At 38.2% G+C, this 17136-nt stretch overlaps 2 protein-coding genes across 7 annotated transcripts in view; one reads left to right on the plus strand and one right to left on the minus strand.

Moving 5' to 3' along the window:
- cmss1 (cms1 ribosomal small subunit homolog) overlaps positions 1 to 16784 on the minus strand; it is a 38691-nt gene extending 21907 nt beyond the window's left edge. The window contains exons 1-2 of one of the 2 annotated variants that reach the window (XM_028021957.1): positions 16437 to 16784; positions 15710 to 16042 (exon numbers count right to left, since the gene is read on the minus strand). In XM_028021957.1, coding sequence (XP_027877758.1) covers positions 15710 to 15788 — 79 coding nt within the window. In that variant the 5' untranslated portion in view covers positions 15789 to 16042; positions 16437 to 16784. The remainder of the gene's footprint in view (positions 1 to 15709; positions 16043 to 16436) is intronic. The other variant, XM_028021958.1, reaches the window with a different exon arrangement.
- On the plus strand, positions 6667 to 11996 carry LOC114147501 (filamin A-interacting protein 1-like). 5 transcript variants are annotated; one of them, XM_028021950.1, is made up of 3 exons: positions 6667 to 6831; positions 7484 to 7783; positions 9315 to 11996. In XM_028021950.1, exon 3 carries the CDS (start codon positions 9573 to 9575, stop codon positions 11766 to 11768), a length of 2196 nt encoding a protein of 731 aa, XP_027877751.1. In that variant the 5' UTR covers positions 6667 to 6831; positions 7484 to 7783; positions 9315 to 9572; the 3' UTR covers positions 11769 to 11996. The 5 variants fall into 5 exon arrangements, with proteins under 5 accessions (XP_027877751.1, XP_027877749.1, XP_027877750.1 ...); XM_028021948.1 differs by having other exon boundaries at positions 7506 to 7783; XM_028021949.1 differs by having other exon boundaries at positions 7506 to 7648.
- Positions 16785 to 17136: the final 352 nt, after the last annotated feature.

Consider the following 17136-nt stretch of genomic DNA (forward strand, 5'->3'; position numbering starts at 1 on the left):
CTTTCTGCACAAACATTAACCTCATCAAAAGATACTACTTTTTTTTCAACAAGATCTCTTAAAAATAAATAATTTGAGAAGATAAAGCTCTGATTAATTGTAGGTATCTGCTAAATACACCTGGACAACTTTCTAAATACTATGCTTGAGAAGACATGTAAGGGACCAATACATAGAACATTTTTGGTTTTGGTGGAAATGATCAAGAGAATCTGCCTTCAAAGCAATTCAACCATAACGTGGAAGTCACTTTAGATGATTTGCCTGATTTCACCAATGATGACCTCAGCAGCAACTGAATTCGTTAAATCTTGTACTATCAAGGGAAGATACTCTATAATCTTATCACAAATGTTGCTGTTTGACTGGTTTTGTTTTTTATCTAAAGGTGAGTTGAGTTTGTGCTGGTGGAGGCTTAACCCAATCAATATGGCAAGTAGTGGGGTTCATGAAAACTAATGGTGTAAAAGCTTGAGAGGCTTTGCAGATCACTATGAGGCCCTACTGGAGAAGAAGAGGAGCCACACAAATTTCACCTGTGAGAGCAATGGCCTGACTACACTGCTGGAGCAGAACAGACAGAGGTTTATGCATGAAATGCTAAAAAAATGAAATATGTACCCAAGCAAAGACAATATTTATGCCATATGCTTCCCACAGAATTAATAGACTTTAGTGAGCCATGGCTTGTAGAAAAATCCATCCATCATTATCATCTGAATTATCTGAGGATTTTAGGAATGGACATAGGATTTAAACATTTGCACAATGAAACAAGCCAAAGCTAAGCTCGGTGATGTGCACGTCTGTAGGATTAGATTCTTTTTATTCAGTAAAGATGGTCATGGCTGAGTGATAGAGGCTTTTAGCAGTGGTATCTCTGCAAGACAGTGAATGTGACCTCAAGACAGAGCTTATAGTTACCCCACTCAGGCACAGTCCATTAAACCCTGGACTTGGTTACACACTGCGGTCAATCTGGCAAAGCGCTCCCTTGTAAACACACAAACATCCACTCATACAATTACATGCATAACCTAAATTGCCGCTCTCCTACGCTATTTAATAACACCACACAGTGCATACTTCGGCCTTATTCCAAACTGGAAAATGGACTGAGGGTTTTTTGGTGAGCAGAAATTATCTGCTATCTAAATACAGAGCATATTTAGAGTTAGCCGAAGCATACGTCCAGGTCCAACAAGATTCTGATTACTGGACCTCCTCAGCTAATTAAAAAAAAGGGCCAACAACGGGGACGTTTGGTTGAAGGTTCTGGTTTGCTTCGACTCATCTACTACCCGAGTCCCCTCTGTAATCTACGCATGTAGAGGCTGGACCTGCGCTGGGCTTGAAGCCTTGGACGGAGACTTGTTGTCTGCAACCTTGTGCCAAACTGAAAAAGCTTTTCTGATCCACCGCAGCCACACATGCAATTAAGGGCTTGAAATAGCCATGCTTGTAGAGTGATTAAGTTCACCAGAATTCTGTCTTTTTAAATAGAATGTGGAAACCTAACATGCACGACTAAATGCTACAAGTGCTTCAGTTTAGCCCAATAAAGAAGGCAGAAGGCAATGAGTCTGTCTTTCCACAGTTTTTGAGATTTTATGTGACAGACTGACACAAAATAGTACACAGTTGTAAAATGGAAGGAAAACAAAAAGTTTTCAAAGTAATTTTACAAATACTAGTTTGAAAGGTATGTCAACATATCCTAGTCAATACTTTGTAAAACCCCCTTCTGCGGTATGTCTCCACCTGCTTTGCATATTCAAGATTTTACCTTTTCATTGCAGCAACCTTTTCAGTAACTATGGTAGTTTTCTCTCCTTTGCGTTTCTACTGCAGGAGCCAGAACCGAATCAGACAAAAGCGAGTAGGAATCTACCCCCAAACAAAGGCCCTGTTAAGGAGGGAGAACTTGTTGGATCAACCCTGAACTAAATATGGATCTTTGTAGTGGGAGGATACCAAATATTTATCACTGGCTGAAAAGCCCCAGCATGTTATTTCAGTCATCTCCTCCTCTGCGTTTCTCCTTTGAAATTCTGCATTTGTATTTTGCAAAGTCTACATTTTAACCTAGCTCCCTATACTGAAAACCAGTGTTTTATGGAGAAAAGAAACAAAGAAAGAAGTCTCACTTCTTTAAATCACCTTCAAACATCTTACCCATATCCTAAAATGAGTACTTCTTCTGTTTTATTTCTCTACAGCAGCAGCAGCCTAGCTCAGTGCCATGTGCAGAACAGATGACCCATTTCAGCTGCAAAATATACGCTCCATTCCCTTCACACATTACAGTCACTTTATTCAACAGTATCCCTTTTGCGTGTCAGAAGACGATTACATCCGCGCATCACAATGCCAGGGCAGCGTTGTGGTTGCTCCAGCCTCATCTATCAGAGTCTTCTCTAAACCAGTGTGTTGCTGAGCAATAACCACAAACACATATGCTCGACATGCAAAACACATCTCTGCCCTGATTCGTTCATAAGAGCTCTGAATCACCTCCTCCTCTGAGACATTATCCAGCTCCCACAAAGCTCTTTTAAATCAGTCAAGTTTTTACCTCCCTTTTGATGTGGCTTTCTAATCAATGCATCCCCTTTGCTTGCTACAGATGTATGACATTAAATGCACACATTCATAAAACATAAAAACAACCAAAGCCCTTTGGTACTTTAAGCAGCCGGGACTTGGGGTAGAATCAAATTTACATTAACATCCATAAAGCAAGTATGAAAAAAAGCAATTATTTCCAGTCAACTTAGTATTGGTATTAGTATTAATACCTAGTATTAATAAAATCAAAATAAACCAGAAATCCATTAACATGTGAATAGCTAGAAACTGGGGTCTTTGAAAAAAAATAACTTATATGTGGATCCAATGAAGTTAAAACAATTATTTGCAGCTCCCACAAAGCTAAAAAGCATCTTGGTTAAGTTTGGGTCCAGAGGACGACAGCCAGATGCTTAAACACAGCAAAAGCATAACAGATGACTAAGAATATTCTTGTTTGGATAAACAGAGGAGATTAAACATTTACTGGTTCTTTCTCGTTCCACAGTAAACTTTACTGTGCCTTGAGAGAGACACACAGCTGCTCTATATATCACACACACTAAAGCTCACACGTTCCAGGACACATTCAACATTTTCTATAAGAGATTGGCAGAGCCTCGAATTACAGCAAATCAAAACATTTTCTCAGGGTTCTCTTGCAAAAGACGCCTTAAATCTCAATGGGATTTTTCTGATAAAATAAACTTTAAATAAGTAAAAAATAAAATCATCATTCACTAGCAATACTAAACATAAGGTCAGTTCACTTATGGCATAAATTTTAAAAAGGTATTTTCGCCGTCTTCCACAAGTTGTTTCCTAGCAACCATGCACGGGTTCATAACCACAAAGGGGAAACTTTGCATTTCATTTCAAAGTCAAAGATCTCAAGGTAGATTCAATAATCTCAACTTCTTAAGGAAATGTGTTCATGCTAAACTGAAGAGCATCATCCACACAGTATACAGATACTTTATTTATATTGCAATATCATAGTATGAAATATCAATTACAGAAAGAACAGCTTGGACTGGAAAACCTGGCAATTGTACAAGAACCATGCATTCAGGCTCTTTATGCCAGTAATATATTTGATGATGCTCCTTTAAGGCAGAAGAAAATGTTCCAGGAAGCCTTAAGAAGCTCTGGTAAAGTTTTTAAAAAAGCATAAAAGTTGTTTCATTGTCATAAACTGATGTGCAATGGTAAAATACATGGATACAAATTGTGAATAAAAAATATTTTATTAGATCCTCCTTATTCTTTCTTACAGCCAAATTGGGGAAAGGAGAAATTTACCTAAAAGCCTTTGATATGCACCGTAATTAATAAACAGAAGCAAAAAAGGTTATCGAGCTTCTTTTTGTTGCAGCTGTAGTATGTCTTTTTTATGAAGCAACACAATAGTCACTGAACAACTGGAGAGACTGTGGGATCTCCAGAACAATAGCGGTTCTGATTTTAAACCATTAACCATTAACCAGATTACCATTTTAAACCATTAACCAGATAAAAGCAGGACCACACAGCAGTCCTCCACTCAGAAATGAAATATTACAAATCGCTGATATTTGAGAGTATTTTTTATTATTATTTAAACAGGTTTATACTTCTTTGTGATAAGGACAAGTGGTGCAAATGTCAGTCCTTCATTTACACCAGTGGTTCTCAAATGGGGGTACGCGTACCCCTGGGGGTACGTGGAGGTACTGCAGGGGGTACGTGAAGCTTTTCAAAATATCTTTAAAAAATCAGTAGGCTCCTCATAATAAGTCTTGGGAAAAATTATTTTGTAAAAAGTTCGATAAAATATAAATGTGTGTTCATACACTGAATTTTATATTCAGTATTTACAGGGTATTTACAGCACTGTACCTCTTTTTTATTCCAAAAATGTTTTGCCTGTGTCAGGGGGTACTTGACTAAAATTATATTTTTAAGGGGGTACATCACTGAAAAAAGTTTGAGAACCACTGATTTACACAAAAGGGATCTATAAAGATCATGAAAAAGTGCAAAGAATATCTCTTTCACTTTCCTTAACAAGAGATATCTACATTTCACCACGTTCCTCAAGAGCTTTTCTTTGTAGAGAAATTTCAAACATCAAGTCAAAGGAAAATGTTTAATTTACTCATCAATTGGACAAAGGAGTGGTCTTGTTTTATGTTAGTTGGGTTAGTGTAGGAATAATTCTGTCTGAACATGCAAACATGCATTTGGATGTATCTGAAACGGATGAGGTCTATAAAAGCAGAGGAAGAGCAAATATATGCAGTCAAACCAGCTAGCAAGCTGCTACAGTTGCCTGGAATTAATTAAAGGATTAAGGGGGAAACCAGCCATTCTAAGAATACTCTTACATAACTAGTTAATTAGACACCAAGGCAGTAGCAGAAGCTTCACAAATAAAAAGCGAAAAAACCCAAATGGTGAATAGCAACTAGGCAAGGGTTGGCTACCAATAAATCAAGTTGTAATTACTGAAAAAATTTTCCATCGTGCCATGCGAATAGATTGAAGTCCTTTAGAAAAGAAAGCAGTAATCAGAAAGTCCTCTGGCTTTATCAAGTGTAACATAGAGTAAAATTACCAGCCAATACGTAAGATGATAATGTAGGAAATTTTACTGCGTTTTCCCCACTCCTAATAAAAAAAAAATTATTGCAGTCATATTAGTACCATTTATATATTTTTTTATGTTATCTTGTTACCAAAATTTAAGTTAATTTAATAGTAGCTTTCAACTGAGTAATGTGTAAAACATGATCTTTTTTGTTCTGCCCTTTGTATATTGACATGCGATAGCTAGTCTACAGGCAACCATCTAACACATTTGCTGCTTGTAGGTTACAAATTGTAACTTCTTGTAGTAAACTGACCTGCACCATGTGACAACAGGTGAGGGTGGTGCAGCACTGCATTAATCAACTCGATAAAGCTAATAGAAAACAAAACCTTAATTATTTTTTTGGCACCTCATTACAAGAATCTATAAAAAAAATATAAGACTCAAAATTGTTTTGAAAATATTACTTTTTGAAAGTTTGGCATACCTTGATACCAGTATTAAGCATCAGCTTAGTAGAGTCACACTTTGTAAAGACAAATGAGAAGGGGATAAACCTCTTAAGAAAGCTTAAATGAATGTGTGTTTTGTAAATCGGCAACTGCGACATAACCCTGCGACAAACACGGACCTCTGAGTGTTCGACAAATAAAAAGACAATATAGTTCCCAGAGACAGCTCACACAACTATGTGCCTTCAGACGGAAAAATGATCAACCCCATGATGATGTGTTTCTCCAACTAAACTTTCTGGACTCTCCTCAAACAAGCAAGATTATTACAAGTCAATTATAATTTTTTGGATTCTTGTTAGGACATAGAGGACTTTGAGGTTGTGGGAGTAACGAGAGCATAATCACTCCTCTTTGCTCCACAGAGAACCCAAATTTGCTTTATACCACGAGGCATTTTCATGAGGATGAAAATGTTTCATCCAACACACTGCAACAACAAAAGCACGGGAAAAAATATCAGAAGTTGGGATTTACAAATGGAGAAAGTTCAAGACTTAAAAGCAACTGCAAGAATGGGATAAAGAATATGACAAACACTGAGCTGAAGAAAAGTTTGAGAAAGAGAAGACAGAGAACAAACATATGGATGTAATTGCGAGTCGATGAAGTGCTGATGTCATCTTCCAGTCAGGTTATCAGGCCCTAGGCAAAGCTGCTCAACTCAGAAAACATGCCTCTCTTCTCCAAACATGAGAGTTCGGCACAAATACACAACATGATACAATCCACATGCTTCTACATGAGCGACAGTAGGGGTTGGCGCTTAACGCAGCATTCTTTAGGTGTTTTCCATCTCTAATCTGTAAACAGAACGTGTTATCCTCTCAAACGTTAACTGTGCTTAAAGATTTTCGTTGCATGTGCATGCACACAAGCCCATTCTGTCCTTCCCATTAGCCTCTTTGGCATGACTGTACGATGACCTCATCTGCATTGGGCTGAAGTCCAGAGAAAACACGCATGCTCACACACACACAGAAAGCTCTAGAGCTTGTGCAGTCCCATATAAGGACATGCTGATGATGTAATGGGCGCCACAGACTTACTGGGAGTGAGAGTCAGTTTGCAGAGAACTTCTCATAATGTTTGGTTTTCCGGATGGAATGTCCACATCACCGGGAAAACAGCCTTTTCCAGGGATTTTAAAGACGGAAAAAGAACGACTTCTTTGTGCAGGTATGAAACTAGACACATTAATGCAGCAAAAAACATGCAAACTTTCATTGGACTCAGTTGTTCCTTAAAAAACTGCTATATTTGTAAGATAGTTTAAGATGGACTGCTGACAAGTAAATAACTGCAAAGATTTGATAAGGACAAGTTAATCAAAGCGTCTAACAGAATATGAATGTTCTAGTTGAACTTAAGCTGTCGCTGAACTATATCTTCACACTTTAGGGGATCTAAATGTTCTGCTTGAGCATTTTTGCAGCCAACTAACATGCCAAATTAAACCTCAGAGAAACTTTAGTGAAGGTTCAGGTATGCAGCTAGCTAATAAAAACATTTGTGCCGTCCTTTCTGACCAGCCCTGCATTTCATTTAGCAGACATATTTTACCCTTGGCTAAAAAGTCTCATATTTTCAGAACACATGGCTGACTGAGATTTTTCCAACCTACAAGCAATAGCAGGGTCTTGTATTCTATTTATTTTTATTTTTTACAAAACCAAAGACAAAAGTAGAACTAAATACCAGCACTTTATGGAGCTTTAGAATGCAACAGCGGCAGCAAATGGACAAACACAACAAGTTTTAAAAAAGCAAAAAGCAAAGAAAATTATTCTGTGTGTACTTATTTTTCCAAACTTTCTGGTTCTATTCCAAGTTCAATTTTGGTTTGCATCCAGGGAAATGTTGAGGACTGACATCTATTGATGAGAAGTAGCCAGTTTGTAATTACTTCAAGAACAACGGGGAATTCCTGCCTCTCCAAGCTGCAAGTTTGGTAACGTTGGAGGTCCACAGAGGGAGGGCAACTGGCTGCAGTGCTGTGGGTACTTGAGAAGAGAACTTCTTAATTAACTAACACTCCCTACTAAGGGACCATCTGCCAGGCAAGTCAGAAGATCCTACAGATTACATGCTCAGTAGAGAGAAATACCCCAAAATAAAGAAACATGCTGAGGTAACCGCATGTTGCATGTATAATAGAAAAACCATCATGGATGATGTTGCTCAGCATTTGTACAGTTTTTATACAACAGCAAATTGTCACAGAATGATGGAATACATCAGGCCTAAAAGTTAATTATGACCAGACTAGTAAAGGCTAAGAGTTATGTGATAAAAACATGAACAAATTAGCCTCACATAGATATTAGATTTTCTCCGATATGATAGTGAATATGCCAGAGACGGCATATACACAAAGCATTGTAAAACATATGGATAATATTATCTAGCTGCTCCCAAAACAATTACAGTTATAGTAAAATTAACATTTATTCGATATTTTTGCAGTTTATTCACCGACTTAAGCAAAGTGAAAAATAAACTTCTAAATTCTGTAGTAGTTTTAAGGGCTTATTGCACAGAATAGAGCTTCTCTCACAAGTATAACAAGTTAATACCAGCTGGCAGTTGGGCTGTCTGTGCTAGTAGCCACCCTCCAGTAAGGTGCTTGTAGCTGGTCAGCTGTAACTGTACAACAGTGTTACTTCAATAAGAATAATGGATAGCTTTCATTTGGTTTCCACACCGTGGTTTTTGATGTTTTCCACATTTGGACATATTTCCAAACAGATAAATTTGTCTTTCTTGTAGCTTACACAATGGATAAGAGTAGTGGTCTGTTGTCAGGCAGCTGACTAGCAATGCCCAGCAACAGGTAGGAGAGTGAAAGTGCTGGAATGCTGTTTTAAAACTGTAGTTGGAAAGATCAACATGTCTGTTTTATCCACCACACATGTTCCAGTAATAAACTGTATTAGCTACGACCTGCTCTTTGTGGTCCACCAAAGCCAAGCTCCGGCCCTTAAGAAACTGGTGCCCAGACATAAAACCTGCTTTTGTCAGGATTTTTAGGGACAGCAGTCAATCAAAACTGTGTGAGCACCATGTTTAAAAATTCAGATTCTGGTTTCCCTTTTAATCTGTCTAATGACGAAAAAGGAAGAAAAAAGTAAAAACACCACTTCAGCAGTAATTGTGTCAGCTTTGCATTAGAATGACAAAAGCTGTCTCTAAACTGTCTCTGTGCTCACAGCTGATTATTTCATAATCTTTTAATATAACCATGTAGCGTTAATAAATCTTGCTCTAAAAACTGTTTAACTCCCATTTTCCAGTTGCTGCAATAAATATTAGTATAGTTCAACTGCCGTCATGCACTACCACCTTCCACAACACTACAAAAAACAAGATATTTATACTGTGTTTTATGTTCAATTCTATGTATTGTATTAAATTTAATACATAAATGCCATAGATCACATCGTTATAGCTCAATAGGTCATTTTTAAGCTTCTATTTTTGAAAAGAAAGCAATTAGATCATGGTTTGCATTTTTGTTGAAAGTATTTGTGATAAGACCACGATACAGTGGGATTTTCACCAAAGGTTTTTACAGGAAGATCATTTCATATTGCTATACATCTTACCTTGATACTGATAACTGCTCTAAAGTCTATCTGAAATGTATATTTTTACCTCTACAGACTCAAGCTCTCATTGAAAGGAGAAAAGATACTGCAAAATCAAGAGAAAAATGAACAAGCAATATCAACTGTAAAAGAGGAGTTAACCAAGCTGAAGGATCCTACCACATTTAATTGACGTGGAAGAACAGAAGTGTACAATCAAGGATTTGACTATCCCCATCATTCATATTGAGAAGGGGTTCCATCCACTGATCAACCTAGTGTAAAGAAACAGCTCACATTTCTGCAACTGCAGAACTGCTCAACCAAGTTTCCATGACGGTCCCGAGCCTGTTAACAGAGGTGGAGGTGCTGAGGAAAAGGGTGGTGGAAATGGAAGGGAAGGACGAGGAGCTGATACGGATGGCAGACCAGTGTCGAGATCTTGACCGCAGACTAACAAACGAGACCAGGCACTGTCGTGGCTTAAAGTTTGAGGTGGATAAGCTCAACGGCAGAATCTGTGAAATGGAGAGGATGGAGGAAGCTTTGGGCAAAAGCAAACAGGACTGTAGTATTCTGAAGAGCAACTTGGAGAAAGAAAGAGAGTACAGCAAGATGATGTCTGGGGAGCTTGATGCACTGAGAATTAGGGTGAGAGAGCTGGAGGCTGTTGAGGGTCGGCTAGAAACAAGTGAAATGATTGTTAGACAAGACCTGGGCAAGCTCCGAGCGCTGACTGCGGCTCTGGTGGAGGACAGAAAAAGTATGGCAGAGAAGCTCCGACAGGCAGAGGAAAAAGTGAGTAAGAAAGAGAGCAAGAAAAATGAGCAAGGTAATTTGGCAATGATGACAGAGAGGCTGAGAGAGGAAAGGCAGCTGGCACTAAGATCTAAGGCTGATTTAGAAGAGAAGATTAAGGACATTATGAAGGAAAAGGATGCGCTCAGAGACAGCCTAAAAACAGAGGAGGAGAAGAACAGGGAGCTGCAGAGTAAAATAACCACAATGAAAAAAAAGTTAAGCCTCTTTGAGAACAGGAAGGAAAAAGCAGAGAAGTACACAAGCAACACCACCCATTTGTGCCAAACAGAGGACAACAAAGTTAAAGAGCTGACTAAAGAGCTTGATGAGCTGCAGAAGAGACTCCAGAACAAGGAGGTATTGGAGACAGAACTTCTGAAAGTGGAAGAAGACTTAGAGGCCCTAGAAAGGAGGTTGAATGATGAAAGGAGAAGGTCACAAGTTTTAACAGAAGAGCTAGAGGAGGCAAAGAAGGAACTTTCCAGCTACAAGCATGGAGAAAAAGAAGAGGTCAACAAGGAGCATCTTCTTCTTTGCCATCTTCAAAAAGAGCAAGTCAAATCCAGACTCCTAACCAGAGAAATAGATACCCTGAAGGAGAAACTCCAGCAGCTGATGGGGACGGAGGAGTCAATCTGCAAGGTTCAGATGGATCAGTCAACACTGCAGAAAAAACTGAGCCAGCAAGAAGCCAAGAACAAAGAGCTGGCCCAGCAGATGGAGAAATTGACGAGAGAGCTCAACGGTTATAGGCAAATGAAGAACTGGACGCCTGGAACCAATAACCACTTCTCAGATCTTCATCAGACCACCAAAGAAGTGCAAACTGATTCTGGAGAAAACCTTATTTCAACGCGCAACATGCACATCGAGAGATTAAGTGAGGTAAACGCCGACAAGCATCTAAACCCAAATACTGAAGTAACAAATAGAGAAAGCACTCTTGTCAGCAGCATCAACAACTTCAACACTGCAAATAACAGCATGAACAGCCATGCAGAAGTGGATATGCAGCAAACAGTTAACGGAGAGGTGATGATGCTGACGCACACACCAGGGCAGCCCTTACAAATTAAAGTTACACCACATCACATGATCAGCACAGCCACGCTTGAGATTACCAGCCCTTCTGGAGACACTAGCACTGCCACTATCCCAACAAGTGGGGCCTCACCAAAGCAGAGAATTACCATCATTCAGAGCTCGAGTTCACCTGTGGCTAATCCTAAGAGTCCATCTTCAAGTCCTGACCGAACCCTTTCCCCAGCCAATGGAACACCCATCTCTCGAGTGCTCAGTCCAAAATCATCCCGCTCTGCAACACCTGACAACAACTCACCCATTCAGATCGTCACCGTCAGGACATGTTCTCCTGAGCCAACAGAAGCTGCAAATCCAGCTGTCTTCTGCAAGACTCCTGAGAGGTCCAAGAGCTGGCAGCGTCAAATGTCCAACAGCAGTGATACAAGTCCCAGCATCATTACAACAGAGGATAGCAAGATCCACATCCATCTGGGGAGCCCATACATCCACCCTCTCAATGGTATGGGCCAAAGCATCCCGCCACCTGTTGGGCCGTACTACCTTCGCCATGAGCAAAGGACTCAAGTAATTGCCAATGGATGTCACATGAAAGGTGTTGGCAAGATCACAAGCAGCATCACCATCTCCCCTGCTAATGCTCATGCCTCACACTCAAACATCACTGTTAGTGGTCTTTATGATTAGGAGCAAAGATGTAATTTAATACCTAAATGTTATTTGTTTATTCTCACATAACCATCAGAGTCTCCCAGCAGTGCCTTTGTTAAACCCATTTACTGCTTCTTATAACCTTTAAAAATATCTTAATTGCTACTTGTACAACTGTCACTAACTAAATATGTAATGCATTTATTGTAATTCTTTGCTTCATTAACCATTATTTTCTGGCAAATTAAACGCTTTTTTCCCCCATTGCATTCACTTTTGTGAGTACTTTTAGCAATAGTGGGATGCTCTTTAGTTTAATACAGAACAGTTACTGGGATCAAGAGTACCAGGAATTTGAAAGGTGTCAGTTTTCGAAACAATAATTTTTTATTGCAATGTACCAACAGTTAAAAAAAGCATTTAATTAAACATAAGGGAGCCCCAGAGTGACCACAATTTTCTCCAGTTTTTTAAAGAACAGAGTAAGCCCCTACCTCACCTGTTGCTATGCAATGCTGATCAACTGGCTGAAAGAAACAAAACTTTGCTTCTTTTTACAACACTTTTCTATTAAATAGTACAAAAGGCTGTCATATTGTGAGAATTGTATGTCTAATAAAGACAAAAACAAATTGAGAATACCATCTAAGAATTTATTTATTGCTGAGACTTTTCTAGCAAGATATTTTTTCAGGAATAATGTTCAAAGAACATTTTAATTTTTGTATAAAAATACAACACATCTATGTGAATTTGCCATCTTGATAGCAACTTAAAGTTTAAGTTTCAAAACTGTGATGTTAAAAATAGAGAAAATATTAAAACAATTCAATAACATTTACTTAAATACAGAGTAGAAAATAATTTCTTCTATCAAAATATGAATACACAATGCTGAAATGGGCCAGAAATAGAGAATCTGATCTTAGCCTTCAGCTTGAAATAAGTAAAAAACGAAAAAAACAATACACGAGTTCAAGCAAGATCTGTCAGTCTGGTATCTGTATTAATGCCATTTGATTCTTTCTACAACATTAAATAAAAAATAAAGCAACAAATAGAAACCTTTTCAAACAAGTGGAAAAATAACTGTATAGTCACATAAAAGGGGGTTAGTAGATGGGCGATCAAAGTCCTGATTCATCAAAGGTATACTAAACAAATTTAATTTATTTGATCTACAGTAGTTGCAAGGTAATGACTTTTGAAAAGGAATCTAGCAGCATTTCCGGAGATTATGGTAACAGATTTAGAAGAAGTTAACTATCCTGGTGTGTTTAGTTGGCGAGGATGAACGAGATATCCGACTGTTCAGGGTATTGCCTGAAACTCTTCTGAAAATCTCTGTTATTAGTGTGAATATTTACCCACATGAAACAACAATGTCAGACACATGGGGTATTGCAAATCTTTGCTTCATTCATGAGACTTCAAGGTTGATTATATGCCCTTATGAACAGACTTCAGGTCTCATTTTCTGCTTTGTCGGTTTGCTGTCAGACGTACAGCATTCTGTTTCAAAGATCATTGTCATATAAATACGGTTAAGAAAGGATGACAGTAAAGCTAATGGGTCAGAGAAAGCATGCATCTTTGATATCTTCCCTCATCCATTTGATAAAGGGCAGTGATGTATGTTTATAACAGGTCAATTGGGAAAGTCAGCTATTCCTTAGCTAAAGTGAAGCTATATTTGTTCCTTACATGAAAGTATGCTTTCAAATGAAAAACTGAACAAAGGTATGACCATAATATCATTAATGTCAGAAGCTACTATGCCTGATTTTTTTTGTTTTTAAGGGCTAATAAACAAATAAAAGAAAATGTGGAACAAATTATGTAATAGAGGTGGGTAGGTAAGCAGGTAATATTAAATCCAACAAAAATTTTTAGAGTGAAGAGTATTTCTTTATGTGTTTTGCAATCACAACATGCTGATGTCCAAATAAAAGTGCAAATTAAATGATGAAAGGGACAAAGTCCTAAGTTTTAATTAATTTACTGACATGAAAGACATGGGATTGACAGTATTTGACCTGTCAATCACTGATCAGAACGATCAGGATGAAACTGGTTGGATTTAATTTCTGACAACTGGTTTGTGCATCTTTAAAAGGAAAGAAACAGCAAGAGTGACTACAACATGCAGGTACCTGGAACCATGCCCAGTGTTGTATAGTAACGAAGTAAAAATACTTCACTACTTTACTTAAGTATATTTTGGAGTACTTCATAATTTCCTCGAGTATGAAAATTTTTGATGACTTTCACTTTTACTTCACTATATTTCCGAACTTAATTGCGTACTTTTACTCCGATACATTTTCAATGTGTGGTTTAGTTACTCGTTACAAAAAAGCGAGAGAGAGAAACGCAAGTGTTTTGACCCCACCTACTGATTAGCAAGTAGGCTACCGAACAAAGTCCGTAGCCTGCTTGCCTGGGCTTGTTCATCACCACCAATAGGATACACCTGTTTCGCTTCTCCCATTAAACACAAAGCAAGTCTCGCAATCAGCAGCAGTCACATGGAGGAGGAGACGGAGACCACAACGACTGCAACTACGTCGGACACGGCTCCAGGGGAACCACCAGCTGGTGATGAGAGCCCATGGCCTTATTTAAACACAATACACTCTTTCGTGGGTGTTAAAGATTCGTCGTACCGCATGCAGTTTATGTTATTCCTGCCTGAAGATGTGGAAATTCTATCTTACAAAAACTCCCCGTCCAACTTGAAGAAACACATCGAGGTAACGTCTTATGAAATGGTTATAATCCTCCTGTTTCAGTAACTATAGCTTGGTCACTAGGCACTACTGTATTGTGAAATCTTGACCATAAATGAACTTTGTTTGGCATTGTTTCAGTTCCACACGTGGTGTATTTAGCTTAGGCCTAATGTTGACTGTAGCAGGCTACCTAGATTCCTCTGTTCAAGGGGGACAGAAGCCATAGCGATAGCAATTTAGACTAAATTTAACGAATATAGGAAAGGCATGCAAGTTCAAAACCAGGTTTACAGATGCCAATAAGCTGCATTTCCCTCCCAATTCTTTTTTTCTTTTGCATAATGACCAGTTGTGTGCACCACCTACTGACTGTAGCATTGACTGATTCACTGATTTGTGAAGTAGAGTAATCGTAACAGATCTTTTTCTTCATGTTGGCCGCATTTTCTGTACTATTTATTTTTCTCATTTTCAGCTCTGACCTTACTTGAAGGGAAAACTTAAGGCTTACAAAAACTTTGTATTTTCTGTCCTGGAGGGTTTACTAAGAAGCTGGTTCAGTTGTAAAGCAGGTTAAGTTAACCTTGTGCTATAGGTAAAGCACCTAATTTTCTTAACTAAATGATGCCTGCAGGTATATCTATTAGCAGGTTTAATTTTGCCTGCACTTGGTTGGGTACAATATTTTAAGTGTATTTGACAAGTTTACCAAAATATAAAAAATGTCATTCAAACTGCATTTGCTTTGTTTTACTTTTTACTTGTACTTTTCATTACATTGCTTGAGTACATCCATTTTTACAGTAATTTCCATACTTAAGTACAAGAAGTTTCAGATACTTTAAGACTTTTACTCAAGTAACATTTCAGTCAGTGACTTCGACTTTTACCAAAGTCATATTTTGGAGAGGTACTTATACTTTTACTTGACTCTGAGATTTCAGTACTTTATACAACACTGACCATGCCAATATTATATGGATATGTTACCTAAAAGAAAAAAGAAAAGCTCAACAAAAATCTGACAGTAATATTGTTTATGTAGAAAACTGCAGATATGTTTACTGGCATAAATCATGAAATTAAGTTAAAATAAAAGCACTGAAACATTTTTTTTATCAAATGTCAATCTAAAAAAATGGAAGCATGGCAAAGATTTTGCTCTTCTCACTGGCTGTTTATGAGTATATACTATTGTGTTTATATTGTTAAGAGCTGATAATCTTCAAGACATTGCATTTATACCTTGACTGGAGTAATTTTTCCTGTATGTTCTGCTATTTTTCATCAAGTCTCTCGTTTTGGCAAGGATCATGTGTGACATTAATGTATCGTATTAAACCATCCTGAATAAAAACTCTTCTTTCATTCGTTTCTCTTCTGGACTCATGTTTCAATATCCTCCTCACATCACATCACCCAGCTGTCCAACACAATCAGGTCCGATGTGTTGACTACATGGCTGCCATCTATTGGTATGCAGCGAGCTTGTGAGCAATGCAAGAAGTAGCCGCAGGGAACTTCCTTTGTTGATATATGAAATTTAACATGTGAAGAGCAGAACCAGAGCACTAATATCTGTGTGGGGGGGAAAAAAAAACCCAACTCCTTCATTAGAGCGGAGGACATGAGAACCGACATTGGAGAAACTTTCGTAGTTTGTGTTAGCATTATCTGTAAAGACTTAGAAGAAACACGTGTTTCGCACAACCTCTACTTAAAACCACTTGAGCTACCAGCGTTCCTGAGTAGTTTTTCGTTGTAATTAGCAACATAAAATACAGGTGTGCTCACTGTTTTCCACGTGTCGAATAATGACTTTATGTGCTGTTGGTAAAGCTTCACTTAGCACTATTAGCTAAGGCTAGCCACTGTAACAGATTTCACGTGACAGGATGAGCCAGCCGGGATATGCCACCACTGCTTAGACACATCATACCGTATGAATGAAGCGAAAAGTCGATATAATTACCGTCATGCTTCCACCAGTCGTCACCTAAATCGTCTCCCATATTTCTCGTGCTAGCGATCCTGCCAATCCGAATAGACCGCTACGAACGCATGTCAGTGAGATGTTCACGGCAGCTCGGTCAAAGCAGATGACGTGGCGTTTGAAAAGGAAAATCACATAGTAAAAACGCTGTTTAGTAAATTACGTTAAAGATTTAGTGATATCGATAGTAATACCATCGAAAATGTAGAACAAATCACATTTGGCATTCGATAGAATAACTCTTAATGAAGCGAGCTTGGGGACAGTAAACGTTACAAACGATTTTGCGTAAAACACTTCCTACGTAATAAAACAGTAATTTATGGTAGGCTCAAAAGGGTCTCAAACTCCAGTCCTCGAGGGCCGCAGTCCTGCAACTTTTAGATGTGCCTCTGCTGCACCACACCTGAATAGAATAATTAGGTCATTAGCAAGGTTCTGGAGAACTGATCTACACAAGGAGGAGGCAATTAAGCCATTTCATTTCAGTGTTTTGTACCTGTGGCATTGTAATAGTCAAATAGCATTGTAAAAAGTCAATATGAAGAGCAGAAGTTGAACACATTTAAAGCCTTATATTTTGTTGTCAGTTTGTAAGGAACATAAATAACCTTATTTATGTCTTTTTTCTTTTGAGAAACAAATACATTTTTGATTGATAATAATAATAATAATAATA

Source organism: Xiphophorus couchianus, chromosome 7, assembly GCF_001444195.1.
Source record: "Xiphophorus couchianus chromosome 7, X_couchianus-1.0, whole genome shotgun sequence".
Taxonomy (NCBI): Eukaryota; Metazoa; Chordata; class Actinopteri; order Cyprinodontiformes; family Poeciliidae; genus Xiphophorus; species Xiphophorus couchianus.

Excerpts from the sequence above, each read along its gene's own strand:
- LOC114147501 (XM_028021950.1), top strand. The coding sequence starts at position 9,573 with ATGACGGTCCCGAGCCTGTTAACAGAGGTGGAGGTGCTGAGGAAAAGG.